General features: G+C 42.4%; 1 protein-coding gene across 10 annotated transcripts; it reads left to right on the top strand.

The window, feature by feature from the left end:
- Window positions 1-287: 287 nt before the first annotated feature.
- Window positions 288-17215, top strand: LOC133472142 (gastrula zinc finger protein XlCGF57.1-like). 10 transcript variants are annotated; one of them, XR_009786617.1, is made up of 5 exons: window positions 288-815; window positions 2224-3169; window positions 8934-9558; window positions 10376-10440; window positions 10529-11539. XR_009786617.1 is itself a non-coding variant. In XM_061762559.1 (4 exons), the coding sequence occupies exons 3-4, from the start codon at window positions 2589-2591 to the stop codon at window positions 13997-13999; spliced, it is 1818 nt and encodes a 605-aa protein (XP_061618543.1). In that variant the 5' UTR covers window positions 482-815; window positions 2224-2375; window positions 2504-2588; the 3' UTR covers window positions 14000-17215. The 10 variants fall into 10 exon arrangements, 4 of the variants coding, with proteins under 4 accessions (XP_061618543.1, XP_061618542.1, XP_061618544.1 ...); XR_009786616.1 differs by having other exon boundaries at window positions 292-815; window positions 10376-11539; XR_009786618.1 differs by lacking the exons at window positions 10376-10440; window positions 10529-11539 and adding an exon at window positions 12309-12442 and having other exon boundaries at window positions 298-815.
- The last annotated feature ends 3183 nt before the right edge of the window (window positions 17216-20398 follow it).

Raw genomic sequence — 20398 nt, 5'->3', positions numbered from 1 at the left:
TGTTTTAGTCCTTTAAAGTAGTGATGTTGAAAAATATTCGGGTGGGATAAAGACGAAGCTCGGCCAAATCCACGATCGTTTGCATAACGACACGCACAGATTACGTAAAGGTAGATACGACACGCCCATTTGGAGCTCTGTGCCGACGGGAACGCTAAGATATGGAGGTCAAAGTCCTCAGCGCATTCCACGTTGTGAGTGGCAAGATAACAAAAGACCAAGGATGCCAATGCATTGCGCTGCATACGGTGGCGTAAAACCAAAACGCCGCACAATTATGACAAGGCAACTGGGAGTCCCATTCACGTGTACATTTATTTGTGCTTTTTTTTTATCTCCCCAAATATTGTGTATTGATAGCATACGTTTTGGCGTTGACAAAAGAGTAACCCTCATGCACACCAGTTGAGAAATGAGCAAATTACGACTTAATTTAAGTGTCCATGCATTGCAGTCTATGAGAACAACGACCTCCCCAACATGGCCGCCAGCAAACACGTCGGTCAGCCGGGCTACTCCCGCGTGCTGTCGTATCTTGACATCATATCTATGGACAACACTCGACTCAGCCGTAAGCACAAGCGCTCCCATGTGCTGCGCTAAAAATATCCCGAATTTATTCCGAACGTGCTGAATACTTGTCACAGTAAATCCATCACGACTTTGCGAGACGAAAACGCCATTTGTCCAATTTTCGTGTCCAGTTGAAGTCGTCTCGCTGCACGTTGACGCTTCTTCGGCCTAGCTTAGCTTAGCATGCTAACAAAGGGAGGCGTCCGGAATCAACACTTCTCGAAGCATACATCAAGCCTGAGGTAAAGTGTTCGTTTTAACGCCACCTACTAGTAAGGATTGTGTACCCGAATATTTAGTACTAACACGGAAATGTGGAGGCGGGAAAAAAAAACACCAACTGCTAGTTTCTATGTGCTTTGTTTGTCTGAGATAATAACGCGTAAAATTTATTTTCTGAATCCTGTTGTAGAATGTCTTCTTCTTTTCCTTTCGGCTTGTCCCTTTAGGGGTCGCCACAGAGCGTCATCCTTTTCCATGTAAGCCATATAATCTCCTGCATCCTCCTCTCGAACACCAACTGCCCTCATGTCTTCCCTCACAACATCCATCAACCTTCTCTGGACTTCCTCGAGCTCTCTTGCCATCCTCATCATCCTTCTACCAATATACTCACTGTTTCTCCTCTGGATGTGTCCAAAACATCGAACCTTGGCTGTCCCTCTGATGAGCTCATTTCTAATTTTATCCAACCTGGTCACTCCGAGAGCGAACATTAACATCTTCATTTCCGCCACCTCCACCTTTGCTTCCTGTTGTCTCTTCAGTGCCACTGTCTCTAATCCGTACATCATGGCTGGCCTCACCACTGTTTTATAAACTTTGCCCTTCATCCTAGCAGAGACTCTTCTGTCACATAACACACCTGACACCTTCCTCCACCCGTTCCAACCTGCTTGGACCCGTTTCTTCACTTCCTGACCACACTCACCATTGCTCTGGACGGTTGACCCCAAGTATTTAAAGTCCTCTACCCTTGCCATCTCTTCTCCCTGTAGCCTCATTCTTCCCCCACCACCCCTCTCATTCATGCACATATATTCTGTTTTACTTCGGCTAATCTTCATTCCTCTTCTTTTCAGTGCATGCCTCCATCTTTCTAACTGTTCCTCCAGCTGCTCCCTGCTTTCACTGCAGATCACAATGTCATCTGCAAACATCATGGTCCACGGGGATTCCAGTCTAACCTCATCTGTCAGCCTATCCATCACCACTGCAAAAAGGAAGGGACTCAGGGCTGATCCCTGATGCAGTCCTCCACCCTTGCTATCTCTTTTCCTCATTCATCAACTCCTTGAAGTATTCTTTCCATCTAGCTAGCACACTGCTGGCACCAGTCAACACATTTCCATCTCTATCCTTAATCACCCTAACCTGCTGCACATCCTTCCCATCTCTATCCCTCTGTCTGGCCAGCCTGTATAGATCCTTTTCTCCTTCTTTAGTGTCCAACCTGCCATACATGTCATCATATGCCTCGTTTGGCCTTTGCCACCTCTACCTTTGCCCTATGTCACATCTCAATGTATTCCTTTCGCCTCTCCTCGGTCCTCTCAGTGTCCCACTTCTTCTTAGCTAACCTTTTTCCTTGTATGATTTCCTGTACTGTGAGGTTCCACCACCAAGTCTCCTTCTCTCCTTTCCTGCCAGAAGATACACCAAGTACTCTCCTGCCTGCCTCTCTGATCACCTTGGCTTCAGTGGTCCAGTCTTCTGGAAGCTCCTCCCGTCCACCGAGAGCCTGTCTCACCTCTTCCCGAAAAGCTGCACAACAGTCGTCCTGTCTCAGCTTCGACCATATGGTTCTCTGCTCTGCCTTTGTCTTCCTTATCTTCCTCCCCACCACCAGAGTCATCTTACACACCACCATCCTATGCTGTCTAGCCACACTCTCCCCTACCACTACCTTACAGTCGGTAACTTCCTTCAGATTACATCGTCTGCAAAAGATGTCATCCACCTGCGTGCTTCTACCTCCACTCTAGAGCGGAAAGTGTTGTGATCGTCGTGTGAAAATGTGTGCAAGGAGGACAGCAGAGTACGAGGAGGAACTTTGGGGCCCAAAACAGGAGAAGGAGCCACAACGTCAACTACTGGACGTTGTTTTTAGTCTGCAGCCTCGGATTGTGCTGCGCAGAGCAGGTTGGTTCACTTCTTTCTTACTTGTTTCGGAAATGCGTTCAAATTTGTAATATTACTGTTTACTTAAGGGTAGTGTGTGACTTTACATATAATTATTGCTGCAATGATTCATCAATAAAATCGATAATTTAAAGTGTTGGCAAGAAATTTCATCATTGATTTGTAGCATCGCATGATTATTATGTTGGCAACCCGCCACGTCACGCGATGAACACTGCTGTAACACCACAGAAGAGGGGCGGGCGGAAACAGAAGAGGAGGTGTGCCGTCTAGATTTCTAGAGTGGATTGAAACATGACAAACTTGGAAAACTCGACCTAAGACTTTAGAAGTGTGGGAGCATTTCGCCAAACAGTGTGTTCTTTGCAAACTTTGTCAAAGCGACATGATTCAGCAACTAAAACGAAGACATTGGAGTCATCGAGGAGGAGGAGGAAGAGCGCTCCCCATCTGGGTAAGTCACTACGGAAATCCTGCTTTTGTTCCGTTTTAAAGTGAGGAAACGTAACGGTGCATACTTGTAATCCAGTTTGACGAGCATGAAAAGTTCATTAAACTAACATAGTGTTGGCTCTTTAAAGTGCAAGGGTGTCGTTAGTCAGCCTACCTAGAGTGAAGAGGAGATATTTTTTTATTTTTTTTTATTTTTGTAATTTATTTTTTTAAATGCACTTGTCTTATTTTGCTCATAAACTGTTTAACTCTGTTGTCGTATTCTGTGCTTTGTCACATATCGTTTATTGGCGATGTCGGATACCTCAAATTCAAAGACCGTGTGTCTTTTTAGTGTAGTTTATCTTTTCATGGCAGCTGTATTCAGTTTGACAACAATTGCACGCCCCGCCCCAATTAATTAATTTATCTTTCTTCCGCATAGAACGAATGTGTCACCATGATTACATGGAGAAGGGTGTAGAACTACATTATTTTTGAATTCGTACACAATTCAATTCAAAGTGCTTTAACAACTGCATAAAATTACAAGAAAGCAGATAAGACATTCCATAAAACATAAAAAATAATCATTAATTAAATGGAATGCGAGGAGTACAGATAAATATAAAATTTCAGTTGTCATATGGACAGCAAAATAGAATTGTTTTCAGCCTGGATTTGAACATCATTAGAATTGAGGGCTTACTCAATGCAGCCCTATGGGGGGCACAAGTCAGTGCAAACTGTAGGCCGGTCCCAAGCCCGGATAAATGCAGAGGGTTGCGTCAGGAAGGGCATCCGGCTTAAAACCTTGCCAAACAAATATGAGCGTTCATCCAAAGAATTCCATACCGGATCGGTCGTGGCCCGGGTTAACAACGTCCGCCACCGGCGCCGTCAACCTGCAGGGCGCTGTTGGAAATTCAGCTACTGTGGGTCGAAGTCGAAGTCAAAGAAGAAGAAGAAGAAGAGGTGGAAAGCGGGTTCTTCGGGAGAAAGAGAAGAGGAAAACACAGAGCCTAGAACTGAATGTGGGGACTTTGAATGTTGGGACTATGACAGGAAAATCTCGGGAGTTGGTTGACATGATGGTTAGGAGAAAGGTTGATATATTGTGTGTCCAGGAGACCAGGTGGAAAGGCAGTAAGGCTAGAAGTTTAGGGGCAGGGTTTAAATTATTTTACCATGGTGTAGATGGGAAGAGAAATGGAGTCGGGGTTATTTTAAAAGAAGAGTTGGCTAAGAATGTCTTGGAGGTGAAAAGAGTATCAGATCGAGTGATGAGGCTGAAATTTGAAATTGAGGGTGTTATGTGTAATGTGATTAGTGGCTATGCCCCACAGGTAGGATGTGACCTAGAGGTGAAAGAGAAATTCTGGAAGGAGCTAGATGATGTAGTTCTGAGCATCCCAGACAGAGAGAGAGTCGTAATTGGTGCAGATTGTAATGGACATGTTGGTGAAGGTAATAAGGGTGATGAAGAAGTGATGGGTAAGTACGGTATCCAGTAAAGGAACTTGGAGGGACAGATGGTGGTAGACTTTGCAACAAGGATGCAAATGGCTGTAGTGAACACTTTTTTCCAGAAGAGGCACGAACATAGGGTGACCTACAAGAGCGGAGGTAGAAGCACACAGGTGGATTACATCTTGTGCAGACGATGTAATCTGAAGGAGGTTACCAACTGTAAGGTAGTGGTAGGGGAGAGTGTGGCTAGACAGCATAGGATGGTGGTGTGTAAGATGACTCTGGTGGTGGGGAGGAAAATTAGGAAGACAAAGGCAGAGAAGAGAACCATGTGGTGGAAGCTGAGACAGGACGAGTGTTGTGCAGCTTTTCGGGAAGAGGTGATACAGGCTCTCGGTGGACGGGAAGAGCTTCCAGAAGACTGGACCACTGCAGCCAAGGTGATCAGAGAAGCAGGCAGGAGAGTACTTGGTGTATCTTCTGGCAGGAAAGGAGAGAAGGAGACTTGGTGGTGGAACCTCACAGTACAGGAAATCATACAAGGAAAACGGTTAGCTAAGAAGAAGTGGGACACTGAGAGGACCGAGGAGAGGCGAAAGGAATACATTGAGATGCGACACAGGGCAAAGGTAGAGGTGGCAAAGGCAAAACAAGAGGCATATGATGACATGTATGGCAGGTTGGACACTAAAGAAGGAGAAAAGGATCTATACAGGCTGGCCAGACAGAGGGATAGAGATGGGAAGGATGTCCAGCAGGTTAGGGTGATTAAGGATAGAGATGGAAATATGTTGACTGGTGCCAGCAGTGTGCTAGGTAGATGGAAAGAATACTTCGAGGAGTTGATGAATGAGGAAAATGATAGAGAAGGGAGAGTAGAAGAGGCAAGTGTGGTGGACCAGGAAGTGGCAATGATTAGTAAGGGGAAGTTAGAAAGGCATTAAAGAGAATGAAAAATGGAAAGGCAGTTGGTCCTGATGACATTCCTGTGGAGGTATGGAAGCATCTAGGAGAGGTGGCTGTGGAGTTTTTGACCAGCTTGTTCAATAGAATTCTAGTGCGTGAGAAGATGCCTGAGGAATGGAGGAAAAGTGTACTGGTGCCCATTTTTAAGAACAAAGGTGATGTGCAGAGCTGTGGCAACTATAGAGGAACAAAGTTGATGAGCCACACAATGAAGTTATGGGAAAGAGTAGTGGAGGCTAGACTCAGGACAGAAGTGAGTATTTGCGAGCAACAGTATGGTTTCATGCCTAGAAAAAGTACCACAGATGCATTATTTGCCTTGAGGATGTTGATGGAAAAGTAGAGAGAAGGTCAGAAGGAGCTACATTGTGTCTTTGTAGATCTAGAGAAAGCCAGAGAGGAACTGTGGTACTGCATGCGGAAGTCTGGAGTGGCAGAGAAGTATGTTAGAATAATACAGGACATGTACGAGGGCAGCAGAACAGCGGTGAGGTGTGCTGTCGGTGTGACAGAAGAATTTAAGGTGGACGTGGGACTGCATCAGGGATCAGCCCTGAGCCCCTTCCTTTTTGCAGTGGTGATGGATAGGCTGACAGATGAGGTTAGACTGGAATCCCCGTGGACCATGATGTTTGCAGATGACATTGTGATCTGCAGTGAAAGCAGGGAGCAGCTGGAGGAACAGTTAGAAAGATGGAGGCATGCACTGGAAAGCAGAGGAATGAAGATTAGCCGAAGTAAAACAGAATATATGTGCATGAATGAGAGGGGTGGTGGGGGAAGAATGAGGCTACAGGGAGAAGAGATGGCAAGGGTAGAGGACTTTAAATACTTGGGGTCAACCGTCCAGAGCAATGGTGAGTGTGGTCAGGAAGTGAAGAAACGGGTCCAAGCAGGTTGGAACGGGTGGAGGAAGGTGTCAGGTGTGTTATGTGACAGAAGAGTCTCTGCTAGGATGAAGGGCAAAGTTTATAAAACAGTGGTGAGGCCAGCCATGATGTACGGATTAGAGACAGTGGCACTGAAGAGACAACAGGAAGCAGAGGTGGAGGTGGCGGAAATGAAGATGTTGAGGTTCGCTCTCGGAGTGACCAGGTTGGATAAAATTAGAAATGAGCTCATCAGAGGGACAGCCAAGGTTCGATGTTTTGGAGACAAAGTTAGAGAGAGCAGACTTCAATGGTTTGGACACGTCCAGAGGAGAGAGAGTGAGTATATTGGTAGAAGGATGATGAGGATGGAGCTGCCAGGCAAGAGAGCTAGAGGAAGACCAAAGAGAAGGTTGATGGATGTCGTGAGGGAAGACATGATGGCAGTTGGTGTTCGAGAGGAGGATGCAGGAGATAGGCTCTCATGGAAAAGGATGACGCGCTGTGGCGACCCCTAACGGGACAAGCCGAAAGGAAAAGAAGAAGAAAGAAGAGAATTGAGGGCTTACTCACATCTTCTGGAAGATTGTTCTAGATTTGAACGCATACTTACTGCAATGATAGTAGTAATATAATGAAGAAGATTCAGGTGTTACTGTTCTGAAATAAGGCCAGAGTTGAAGACCTCAAACTGTATGAGTGAGGCAGGACCGATGTTGTTTAGACAAGGATGGAAAAAAACATAAAATCTAGTCAAATGTGTGTAATTGTACATTTTTGTCTGGCAGGCAGGCCAGTGTTGCACTCTTTTACTACAAAGCCACACTGTTGTAACACGTGCAGAATGTGGTTTGGCATTGTCTTGCTGAAATAAGCTGGGGTGTCCATGAAAAAGACGTTGCTTGGATGGCAGCATATGTTTCTCCAAAACCTGTATGTACCTTTCAGCATGGTGCCTTCACAGATGTGTAAGTTACCCATGCCATTGGCACTAACACAGCCCCATACCATCAGAGATGGTGGCTTTTGAACTTTGCGTCCATAACAGTCCGGACGGTTCTTTTGGCCCAGAGGACACAACGTCCACAATTTCCTAAAACAATTTGAAATGTGGACTCGACGGGCCACAGAACACTTTTCCACTTTGCATCAGCCCATCTTAGATGAGCTCGGGCCCAGAGAAGCCAGCGGTGTTTCTGGGTATTGTTGATAAATGGCTTTTGCTTTGCATAGTAGAGTTTCAAGTTGCACTTAGGGATGTAGCGCCGAACTGTGTTTACTGACATTGGTTTTCTGAGGAGCGGCACGGTGGCCGACTGGTTAGAGCGTCAGCCTCACAGTTCTGAGGTGCGGGGTTCAATCCCCGTCCCCGCCTGTGTGGAGTTTGCATGTTCTCCCCGTCCCTGCGTGGGTTTTCTCCGGGCACTCCGGTTTCCTCCCACATCCCAAAAACATGCATTAATTGGAGACTCTAAATTGCCCGTAGGCATGACTGTGAGTGCGAATGGTTGTTAGTTTCTATGTGCCCTGCGATTGGCTGGCAACCAGTTCAGGGTGTACCCCGCCTCCTGCCCGATGACAGCTGGGATAGGCTCCAGCACGCCCGCGACCCTAGTGAGGAGAAGCGGCTCAGAAAATGGATGGATGGATGGATGGTTTTCTGAGGTGTTCTTGAACCCATGTGGTGATATCCTTTACACATTGATGTCGTTTTTTGTGCCGCCTGAGGGATCGAACGACACGGGGATTCAATGTTGGTTTTCGGCCTTGCCGCTTACACGCAGTGATTTCTCCAGATTCTCTGAACCTTTTGATGATATTTTGGACCGTAGATGATGAAATCCCTCAATTCCTTGCAATTGTACATTGAGGAACATTGTCCTTAAACTGTTCGACTATTTTCTTACGCACTTGGTCACAAAGAGGTGAACCTCGCCTTTGCTTGTGAATGACTGAGCAATTCGGGGAAGCTCCTTTTCTACCCAATCATGGCACCCACCTGTTCCCAATTAGCCTGTTCACCTGTGGGATGTTCCAAACAGGTGTTTGATGAGCATTCCTCAACTTTCTCAGTCTTTTTTGCCACCTGTCCCAGCTTTTTTGGGAACGTGTTGCAGCCATAAAATTCTAAATTAATGATTATTTGCTAAAAACAATCAAGTTTATCAGTTTGAACATTAAATATCTTGTCTTTGTAGTGTATTCAATTAAATATAGGCTGAACATGATTTGCAAATCATTGTATTCTGTTTTTATTTATGTTTAACACAACGTCTTCATTGAAATTGGGGATGTATATGTATTCACTGAACAATGCACAATTACACTTCCAATGACTTAGTTACACAGTTGAGTAGATGCAGTTATTCTTCTCACTTTTAAACATTTGGGATACTTCCGTTCATATAAGTAACTCGTCACTAAAACTTGCTGCATGTGTTAAGTTGGATAAAGTATTTATTCCATCTATTTTTATTACAGGAAAAAAAAACAACAAAGCTTTTGTGATGGGAAATACAGCATATATACTACGGCAAGCTGCAGTCATTACCGATCGCGTGCTCGTCGCTCACATCAGGCCTCTATCGATGGTTGCAGATGACTGCTTGACTACGCAATGATCCATATCTTGAATTCTGGCGACACTCTTTCACAAAGCTCATGGAGAGAAAATATGAGGAAGCATTGAAGGAAGTGAAGAATGCAAAAACAGCAACGGTAAACTTGCTTTCACCACGGATGCATGAACAAGTGTTGCCGCTAAAGCCTACTTTGGAATTACGTGCCATTACATCACCACCGTGCCACTGCAGGAAAGCCGGGCTGCATCTGACGTCGCAGAGTGGTTGGAGCAGGTGGTAGTCAGGTTTGAAACTTCAAGCAAAATCAGTGCCATAGCCCATGACAGTTGTATCAACATTGTGGCTGCTGCAACTCTCCTGCGGAAGAAGCACGGGTGGTCCTCTGTGCGCTTTTGTCATACCTTGCAAACCCCACTTAAGTCTCCTGTTTGGGACCATTTCAGCTTCCTGGTTAAATACTGCAACTGAGAAAGAAAAGTGAAGAAAACGAAAGTCGTGTGCCGACACTGTTTAGCTGAGATCGGGTAAGTTTCCAGCTACACGTCAAACATGCTAACGCACCTGAAACGACACCACGCCAGTGTAACGTTCACTTGCTACAAGAAAAAAAATAAAATAAAAAACACACACACAGTGCAGCTGACTTCGTCGGTCAAGCAGCCCTCTAGAAATTCAGATTGGGGCAAAGCCATGTGATTTTTAAAATTGTTTATTTTTCTTCTTTTTTTTTTATTAAAGCAGAGCTAAGACCGTATTCAGTTGTTGAAAATACTGGTTGGTTTGAAACGCATGCTAAAGGTGATCGAGCCTCGGTATGAAGTAGCCACTCGTCCGGCCTTCAGCCAGAAAATAATACCAGACCCTGATGAAAAAGGTACATTCTAAAGAGGAGTCCCACCCATAGATACGACATGCCCCCTTGAGCTACGTGCCTAAGAGGACGCAGAGCTAGTGGGGGCAAAGTGTCATCGCATTCCATTTTTGTGGACTCACTGGCGTTGAGAGGAACTGCAAGCAGAACTGATGTAAAACATCAGTGCGAACTTGTGGATGTTTGTTAACAGAACATAAAATGCCCGTTTTTATACCTTGCAAACTGTAGAAATATTCCAAATGTATGACTTGGTGTCTGTGTCCCCATTCCCACTTTGACAGGTCCTCTGCATGATTTTGAAAGCTGTTCGTGATTTGAAATCAAACAGTACGAAATGTTGTATTGAACAATAAACAATCCATCTGCCATGACCAAAGTTTAAACAATGAATCTATGCGTGAGAGTACAAAGTTGGGAGTGTTTGAGATTATTATTTTAAAACCTATTTACTCAAATTTGTGGACAAGATTCAGGCTGGTGGGCGCGGTCTTCTCCAAGTCGGCACTCCCTCTACCTACGCCCCGCGCCTGGGGTATTTAACTCTAAACTCACACCTTTCTCAGTTGAGGAGAACTGGAGTAGAGTTGAGTTGAGGCTGTTTTTTCCTTCTGTGCTGGCAGCTCCCCCTTCTTTTGCTCCCTTTTTGTCCTCTGTCACCTCCGGGTGCCACCACGTGCGCGAACGCCCGCCACAACTAAGTTGGCGGCGTTTTCGATCGAAGAAGTCGACCACGCGGCTCTGATCGCTTTCCCTAGCCACGGCCGGTCGGCGGGGCCTCAACGAAGCAGCTGCTGGCATCCCGGACGGATCCCGCACGCCTCTGAGCGCCAGAGCTTGGCCCGTCACCAGGTCAATCGGCAGGGAAGTTAGGAGCGCATCCCAAACGGGACAACAACTTTCCATTCCTATTTCTTTTTGTGAATCTGTTTTTTTTTTTTTTTCAACCGAACCTTCTTCGTTTCACCCTGAAGTCCGGATGAAGACCACCCCAAAGACCAGCTGATCTGCGTTCGTGAGTCGACACTGCAATTCTTACTATGATGTAAAACATCAGTGCGTAATAATTGTGGGGAAATTACTAGCTTCATATGAAATCCCAACTTTGCCTTCTCTCGCTCTGACTCAACGCATTAAACGCTCACACGCTCATTTAGTTTAGCCCAGCGACCACACACGATGTCCTCTTTTCCATTTTCGTGCGCCTTATTTTCTTTCTTTCGTTTACCCTTAGTGTTATGTTCTTGTTGTAGTTGTAGTTGTGTTTTATTAAAAGTACCATAAAATTCCACTCGTGGTCGTATTTTGTGTGTGTTCTGAATTCAAGTAAACCTCTGTAACCTAGGACTCAAAATGTCGTTGAGTGTAGCAACCTACAGATCATGAGACTGATTAAAAAGGTTTGTCGATAGCCATTTAGTCGATTAGGCAAGTCATCCATGTACACATTGAACAAAAAAGGGGAGAGAATCCCGGCCTAATTTATGACATTACTCACCTTAAAATGAGCTGAAACAGAGATAGCCCATTTTACTTGTAAAAGCTGGTAAGCGTATCAAAATGCTAAAATCCTATTCCTCCGCATAACTGATAGCTTGCAGTTTAAACTGTGCTTCGTAAGCGTGTCTCTTCGTAGGTGCCGTTTTCGACTGCGGTCAAGCCAGCCTCCACTCGTAAAGTAGCAATCAAGCCAGCTGCCCCTAATTTTGTTCATGCTAGGCATTACGGTAATAGGTCGAAAGCCTATTCCTTAACCGAAGAGCATTGACGTCCGTATTATTGGAACGCTTTTATTTTGAAGGTGGCTTTCGTCGCGAGTTGTCGACTTATTACCGTAATGGCTAGTATGAACAAAATTAGGGGCGGCTGGCTTGATTGCTACTTTACGAGTGGAGGCTGGCTTGACGGCAGTCATTTTCAGGGGTCCTTAGCCAAACTGATGTTGTTTTGCACAATGCACATACCGGCGCTATATACCTACTGGGGGCGTGCCTTTAGCATCCTCCTTCACGCGCACCGGGAACTGAACTTATCTGACCCAACCATTCACTTTTCAGTGGAATCAACATCTTCAGACACAAAGGTGTCACCTGTGATACAATTAGATAGCTCAAAGTAGTGCTGTCTCCACAATTCAGCATTATCTGGATCACTGACTCCATTGAAATTAGACGGCAAGGTAGCTTTACAATTATTGTTTACTTTCATCTACTTGTTACCTATGTTTTTATGCACTTTGCTCTTTTTCAGATTTTATTGTTGTTGACCTGTGTATGCATATTGTTTCCTGTAAATTAACTCATCGGGCTCTCCTAATAATGTTAGATGTAAACCATAATACACAACAAAGTCACAACATGAGAATTGATTTGCAAAACCATGTGTGTTTCTTGTGTCTTGCAGACACCAATGAAGCTCTTCATCCTGAGCAGCAGGAGCCAGAGCCCCCTCACGTTAAAGAGGAATTGGAGGATAAAGAGGTCTCCCACATCAAAGAGGAATTGGAGCCCATCTCCATTAAAAAGGAGGAGGATGAGTGCCTTCACATCAAGGAAGAGGAAGCAGAGCCTCCCTACATCAAACCGGAAGAGGAGGCGGATATCAAGTTTCCATCGACTGTTGTCCCTTTGAAGAGTAAAGATGAAGTTCAAAGTGAGGAGAACAGAGGGGCGGAGCCTCCAACCAGCAGCTCAAGTTATCACATTTCAACAGAAGGTGATGGAGACCACTGTGGAGGATCACCAGCAGACGGACACTTAGCTCCACTATCAGATAATGATGTGACGTCACAGTCTCCTCACACTGTTGGTGATGACGATGATTATGAAAAACAGTCTGAAGGTGCTGTGCCATTTCACACTTACAACAAACAATGGAAATGTTCTCTCTGTGGAAAAACGTTTGCTATTAACAGTAGTTTGAAAAAACACATGAGGATACACACTGGAGAAAACCCTTTTTCTTGCTCGTATTGTGGTCAAAGATTCACTCACAAGGGAAACTTGAAAAGACACATGAGAACCCACACTGGTGAGAAACCTTTTGCCTGCTCCGTTTGTGGTCAAAGATTCTCTGAAAAGGGGAGCTTAAAAATACACACAAGAACACACACGGGGGAGAAACCTTTTGCCTGCCCCGTTTGTGGGAGAAGATTCTTTGAAAAGAGAAGCATGAAATTACACACAAGAACTCACACTGGCGATAAGCCTTTTGCCTGCTCAGTTTGTGGTCGAAGATTCTTTCAGAAGGCACACTTAAAATTACACATGAGAAGACACACTGGAGATAAACCTTTTTCCTGCTCAGTTTGTGGTCAAAGATTCTCTGATAAGGGACACTTAAAAACACACACAAGATTGCACACTGGCGAGAAGCCATTTTGCTGTTCGGATTGTGGTCAAAGATTCACTCAGAATGGAAACTTCCAAAGACACATGAGAACCCACACTGGTGATAAACCTTTTGCCTGCTCAGTTTGTGGTCAAAGATTCTCCATAAAGGGAAGCTTAAAAATACACACAAGATTGCACACAGGAGAGAAGCCGTTTGCCTGCTCAGATTGTGGTCAACGATTCACTCAGAAGGGTCACTTAAAAACACACACAAGAACCCACACTGGTGATAAACCTTTTGCCTGCTCAGTTTGTGGTCAAAAATTCTCCATAAAGGGAAGCTTAAAAATACACACAAGATTGCACACTAGAGAGAAACTTTTTGCCTGCTCAGATTGTGATGAAAGATTCACTCGGAAAGGAGATTTAAAAATACACACAAGAACCCACACTGGTGATAAACAGTTTGTCTGCTCAGTCTGTGGTCAAAGATTCAATTTAAAGGGAAACTTGAAAAGACACACGAGAACCCACAGTGCTGATAAACCTTTTGCCTGCGGCGTCTGTGGTCAAAGATTCAGCCAGAAGGAGAACTTAAAAAGACACACAAAAACCCACACTGGTGATAAACCTTTTGCCTGTGCCGTTTGTGGTCAAAGATTCTCTCGTAAGGATGGGGCTAAGACACACAAGTGTGTTGGTGAGAATCACAGTGATCAAGAAACTTTAAATGTGAATGTTAAGTTAGGTTTATTCGATTAGCATTCATTCACGGAATAACAAAAAACAACTAAGGATGAAGCCATGGCCCACTGAGCAACCCGACGTAGAAATGATGTCCTTTTTATGTAATGAGCTGCCATCGAAAAGATGTCGCTGGCGGGTGCAGAATTAAAGTTTTTAACGACGTCCCGTTTCCACGTCTGCAGGACGTCCATATGAAGTTGAAATATAATTAAAAACCTGTCGGTGTGGACGTCTTCTCGACGTCTTATATGGACCAAATTTAAATCAGAATCGGCTTTGTTGGCCAAGTATGTTAAAAGAAACAATGAATTTGTCTGCGTTGGTCGGAGCCACTCTCGTGTCAAAACAAAACCGCCACTGGGACAAATATACATTTAAGACATACAAAAAACGCAAGTATGGAGAGTCATTGAGCAAGCAAAGTGTACCACTAGTGTGGTGATGCTGATTTAGTGGCAGTTGTGGAAATGATGCACAGTCCTCAAGCAATTTAAAGTGGACTAATAGTCCCATGATCTGGTACAGTGACGATTGTGCAAATGGTGCAGAGTTCTCAAACACACAAGTGGCCAGTAGTAATCAACAACAGTATGCAAATAGTGCAACGTTGATATAACATTGAGTGTACAAATAATGTAGAATTGCCCAAACGGCGATGTGCAGAATTGGCAACATGTTACAATAAACTTGTAAGTTGATGGCAAGAGGGAAGACGCTGTTAGTGTGTTGGCCAAAATGTAAAATGTTGACCAAATTACGTCAGTCTTGTGAAATGATCAGTTATGTATGAAAATGTTTAACACAGCATTTAAAATACATTTGAATAATTGTCTGGAACTGTGAGAGTATGCAAATAGTGCATGTATCATTGTTTTTGGTGTATTAGTGTTCTCATTTACATCGCAATCATGTGCTTCAACATCTACATTACATGTACATTATGTTGAAGCATATGACTGTGATTACATTATGGCCTTCGAAACATGTAAATAAGAACAAATAACATTCTAATATACCAAATATAAATGGTACAGTATTGTACGCTCTCACAGTACAAGACAATTATTAAAATATATTTTGAATGCTGTATTGAACATTTTAACAAGACATAATTTCATAACACTAATTTGTTCAACATTTAAATTCATTTTGTATATATTAATGACAGTTAAGAAATGATTTATTTTATTTGGAATTATTTAGAAATATTACTATAATATAACTACAATTGGCTATACATTAGACACTCGGTGACATGATTTGTATTAAACATTTATTTCCCAAAAGTTAAAGAAGCCAACAGGCCTGCAATAGAAAGTAAAAGACTTACCAGGACACATTTTTCAATGACAACATACAGTCAAATTTAAGTCTTAGTACTTCCTCCTCTCAATGCGGCTTGTTTCATGTGTTCCAGCATGTTTGCGAACAGTTTCCTGTTCCCTTCTTACAGGTTTGGAGCACAGCACCTGAAAATGGTGCAAGACAAATGCTAGCTTATCTGTATTGCACTGTATTTAAATTACCATGACGTGAGAAATATTCACCAAACAATATTTTCCTGTCCTTTGGCCTTTCCCCAAGCTCCACAAAGCTTTCAAGAAATTCCAAGGGTGGAATCTTTTTTTTTTTTTTTTTTTTTACGCACATGAATTTGTTTATTACTATGTTTAAATGTGGTGTATGGTATTTTGTTCATTTCTAAATATTTTAGTTACTTGGTGGTTATCATTACTTACAAGTTGAATTAATCGTGGGTCCAGATGAGTTGTTTCTTCAGCTCTTATCGGCTTGGCGGCTTCGTAAAAAGGAATCACGTTGCACCTATACAATTTGAACAACACATGCAAGTTTAAAACATACTGTACAAGACAGCATTATGTGTGCATTATGCATTATCACAATTATGTAATGTGTCAACCACAATCATTTACCGATTCTGCTCTCCTCCTCGTCCATGTCATTGGATTCTGGGGAGAGAACATAATTTGGAAAAGAAAAAAAAAAAAAAAAATGTGGTCTTAAATCTGAGCACAGGCAGTATTGTTCATTCACTGTTTCAAATTCATTAATTTTGAAAACACACCAACAACAATCTTCCAATTCCCTCATTGCCACGCTCCTCTTTTTGGGTAAGACGACCTCACCCTCTTCCTCCTCATGCATAGATGCTAACCTTTATCATCACCTCTCAGGAACATTCTGGACATTTTGTCAGGAACATTTGCATCTCAGCCAAAACAAACATACGCCACCAGAAAAACTACTATTTTCTTTATATTTTTATATTTCCTTTTTTTGCTGTTTGCAGTTAGTAAATACTTGGGGTCACTCTCTCTAAAAACCAAAGACCAAGTCCAAAACCTTGGTGTGCTGATAGATTCCGAGCTGACTTTCAGTAGTCAAATCAATTACGAAAAAAAAAAAAAACAGCCTCTTATCAGCTGACGAACATATCCAGAGTGAAGGCTTGCATGTGCCAAGCAGACCAGCAGAAGCTCATCCATGCTTTTATCTGAAGTAGACTTGACCATTGCAATAGTCTTCTGACTGGACTCCCCCAAAATAGCATTAAACAGCTGCAGCTCATTCAAAATGCTGCAGAGCGGGTTCTGACCAGAACAAAGAGGTCAGAACATATTATTCCAATTCTAAAGTATCTGCGCTAGCTCCCAGTCAGCTGTAGAATAGATTTTAAAGTTCTGCTATTGGTCTATAAATCACAAAATGGTTTAGGTCCTGAATACATGAAAGAAATTCTAATGGCATATAAACCCAGTAGGAGCTACAGACACAGATCAAATACTGGAGCACAAAGTGCAAAGCAAACATGGTGCAGCAACATTTAGCTGCTATGCTGCACACAAATGCAATAATTTCCCAACAGAAATGTCAGCATCAGGTGTAAATGTTTTTAAATCGGGATTAAAAACTTTCGCGAGCTGCGGAGCTTGTGGCCCCAGACACAGCCCCGCTGACAGCCATGGTCCTCTTGTTGCGTACGGACGAGACTCCCGATTAGCGCCGCCAGCGTTAGAGAATTTCAATTTTGAAATAATCTTTCTTGCACTGTACATTTCTTATATACAATTATATTTGTTTTTAAATGTTTTTAAGCTGTCTTTCATTTTTTTTTCTCTCTTTTTTTTAAAAAATGTTTTTAATCATGTAAAGCACATTGAGTTACCTTGTGTAGGAACTGCGCTATATGAATAAATCTGCTTTCTTTGAGTCGTTTTGAGTGACATAATATTGATAGCTGTTTGTTTTTTTGGGACCATTAAATTGCTAAATATACAATAATGTTGTGAGTTTTATTTACAGAATGACACATTACAATAAATACCAGGTCGTATGGTCCTTTAGCAAGGCTAAATTGATTTAAAAACAAACTTTGTACAGTAAGAATGTAATTTTGAGAACATTTATTGTGCAGATCCCCAAAGTCAAAATCAAAACTCAGCACTTTTGGAACGCATAGGGTATAAAATACTGTATGTTTTCATTAAGGGTGCAGCGGATCAAAAACTCACGGTTCAGATCGTATCACGGATTTGAGTCATGGATCAAAATGCTGATTAATGGTACTTTTTTCTTTCTTTTCTAACCATTAGGCAACATAACCTTATCTCTATTAGTTTATTCTGTAACAGGGAGTTTAACAGGAGACGTGATCATGTTTAGAACGCATGTACATCAGTTTGACCGTTCTATTAACAGGCTGGTAAACTATCTTAATCTGTAATATGTCAAATTCATTCAATTTTAACATTTGGCGACTTTGAGCTATATTGGCTTGTTCCAGAAATTATTAAAAACCACAGCATATAAAAACCATAATGTATTAAATCGACCAACTGTCTGCTAGATACGTTTTACATTGCACTGTTTATCTTACAATGTTTCCAATATTAACGCTGACACTGGACTGAGCCACTGCTTCCCATGTATGCATGAGTGTTAATTAAATGACTGAATATGAAAGGTGAGCCTTAACCAATCAGTTATATTTAGATAGTCTGTTCTTTGTGCTACTTTGCCTTGTTGCGCCATCTTTATTCCCCATGGTTATTACAAAACCTATATTCTGTGTTTATACTGAACTCTGTGTAATATAGACCAAAACGTTTAATGGATACTATGATTTTTTTTTTGGGGTACAGTGGAACCTCAATAAAAGAGAGAGAGAAAAGAGACCTCATGGTGGCAGTGTTAACAAAGTGGAATAAAAAAACACTGGTCTGGAACATGCTATTTTTGGCAAAGTCAGTTTTTTGTCAAGCTGTTTGCCTTTGGCAACAATTTGGAACTAAGAAGTACACTAATTCCTTGCAGCTCATGAAAGCGAGTCTCCTCTGATGCATACCGGACGTCGGCAATGTCACCTCACCAAGCACACTGGCATAGTAAGTTTGAATGAAATGTGAAATTTTCAAGCTTTTTTTTGTTTTATTTATTTCCAATACTGTACTGGGTGTTTTAGACCCCGAAAAAAAACAACTAAAAAAATAATAATTTTGTACTGTAATATGGGTGCATTTGGCCTAAAAAGAAAGTGCTTCAATGTAGCGGACAATTGGCTATATCAGATGGGCCCCCCGCCTCAGTCCAGTGAGTGACTTAATTTTCTGTAGCTCAAATAAGAGAAGAAGAAGAAGAATAAGAATCATCTTTTATTGTCATGAACATGCATGCATGCACACGAAATTTGTTCTCTGCATTTAACCCATCACAGTGAACACATACACATGTTTAAGAGATGAACCAATTCAAACAAATTATACAGTTGTACAGTACCAAGTAGTATACACCACCATTTCCTCAATAATGGCATATTACAACTACATTCAGGCTAACTTAACAATGGTGAAGTCATCAGGGGCATTCAGGAGTTGGTAAAGGGCATACTGAAAAAGAAAAATCAGATTGTTAAAATACAGAGAGGAAAAATAAAGACTAATAAACCGACCTACCATCAGTATAAAAATGCCACGATCGACACCATACGGCTGTCCCGGAAAACCCTATCACAAAAGAGAGGAGTTAAAGGTAATGGCAATGACATTTCAACTTCATGTGTGAGAAGACAAAATGATAACACTGTGCAATATGACAGCAGTACAAGCGCAGTGCTGTACAGTTTACAGGTTACATAATCAGAACATGCAAACTCCAGACAAGCGAGGCCGGGATTTGAACCCGAACTCCTCAGAACTGTGAGGCAGATGTACACACCAGTCGTCCACCGTGCCGCCCCAAAATACATTTTTAAAGAAAAATGCAATGTAAAAATATTTTCCCAGGTACCTTGTGGATGGCTTCATTAGTATATGCAATAATGCATACCAGCTAGTCTTGGGCAGGATGACATTTAGTGTCCATGAAGCTCTGCGAGGTCATATTTACTGATAGAATCACTATGTGTTCCACACAGCATTCTGGCAATAAAAAAATAACTTAAGTGGGCAAAAACATAGCAAAGCCATTTTAAAAACTAACTCACCTTTATTTGGATCAGGCTGGCTGCATACAGTAAGTGTGCCAGGCTTGGGAGGAGGCGCTGTTGCTGTGAACATTTATCAGACTGTAGCGGTCCTGGGGTTTTAATGTACAATATGTTGTCATTACATCATGCAACTGTAAATAATTGTTTTTGAAATTCATATTTACCAAACGTTATATCCAAATACCAAAAGAGACACGGACCGTACACGGACCAAGAAGCTCTTCCGTGTCAAGGCAAAGCTGCACAAAACAAGCTTGAGGAAAGGAATTACGGTCGTGTTTTAGTTCCCGACTTGCGTCAAATACACACATAATATATTTCATTTTCACATTTTCCAGTTTTCAAACAAGAAACAGAAGATAACTCGTTTTCCAATTTTTTTTTTGTTTACACATTAAAAAAAAATTAAAATAGGGTCACTTCTTTTGTTTCCTCCATCAGAAGTAAAAACGAATGGCCGCAAAGTACACGGACCCGGCTGCATTCAATGTCTCCCTAAGAATGAACAGTTATGAATAATGTTCATTGCACTTTCATTTAGTAAATAATGGCTACCTTCTTGAGGAGCCGACCGTCCCAGGGGAGGAGTGGTTGGAGGCCGCCCAACAGCCAAAGTCAGTCAAGTACAGCGCTACTTTGACGTACCAGTTTTTTTGGAAGCAGTTTTTCCACTTAAGCCTTGTTGCCTGGGCTATTGTTTGCTTGGTGTTGCAGGCATTTTGTTTTCAGAGGGTTTTGAATGGATATAAAGCATTTGAATTATTTTCAATGCGGAAAATGGATTTGATATACAAGCATATTGAGTTACTCTGCCTGTTTGAAGAGGTGTATTTTATTAAGGATCACATGTACACTTTACAGTTTACCACCAAGAGGCAAAGTTTCTTTACAGTCTTTTTCAACCAATC

The sequence above is a fragment of the Phyllopteryx taeniolatus genome, chromosome 22 (assembly GCF_024500385.1).
Source record: "Phyllopteryx taeniolatus isolate TA_2022b chromosome 22, UOR_Ptae_1.2, whole genome shotgun sequence".
Lineage (NCBI taxonomy): Eukaryota > Metazoa > Chordata > Actinopteri > Syngnathiformes > Syngnathidae > Phyllopteryx > Phyllopteryx taeniolatus.
This window is presented reverse-complemented; position numbering and strand designations above follow the sequence as displayed.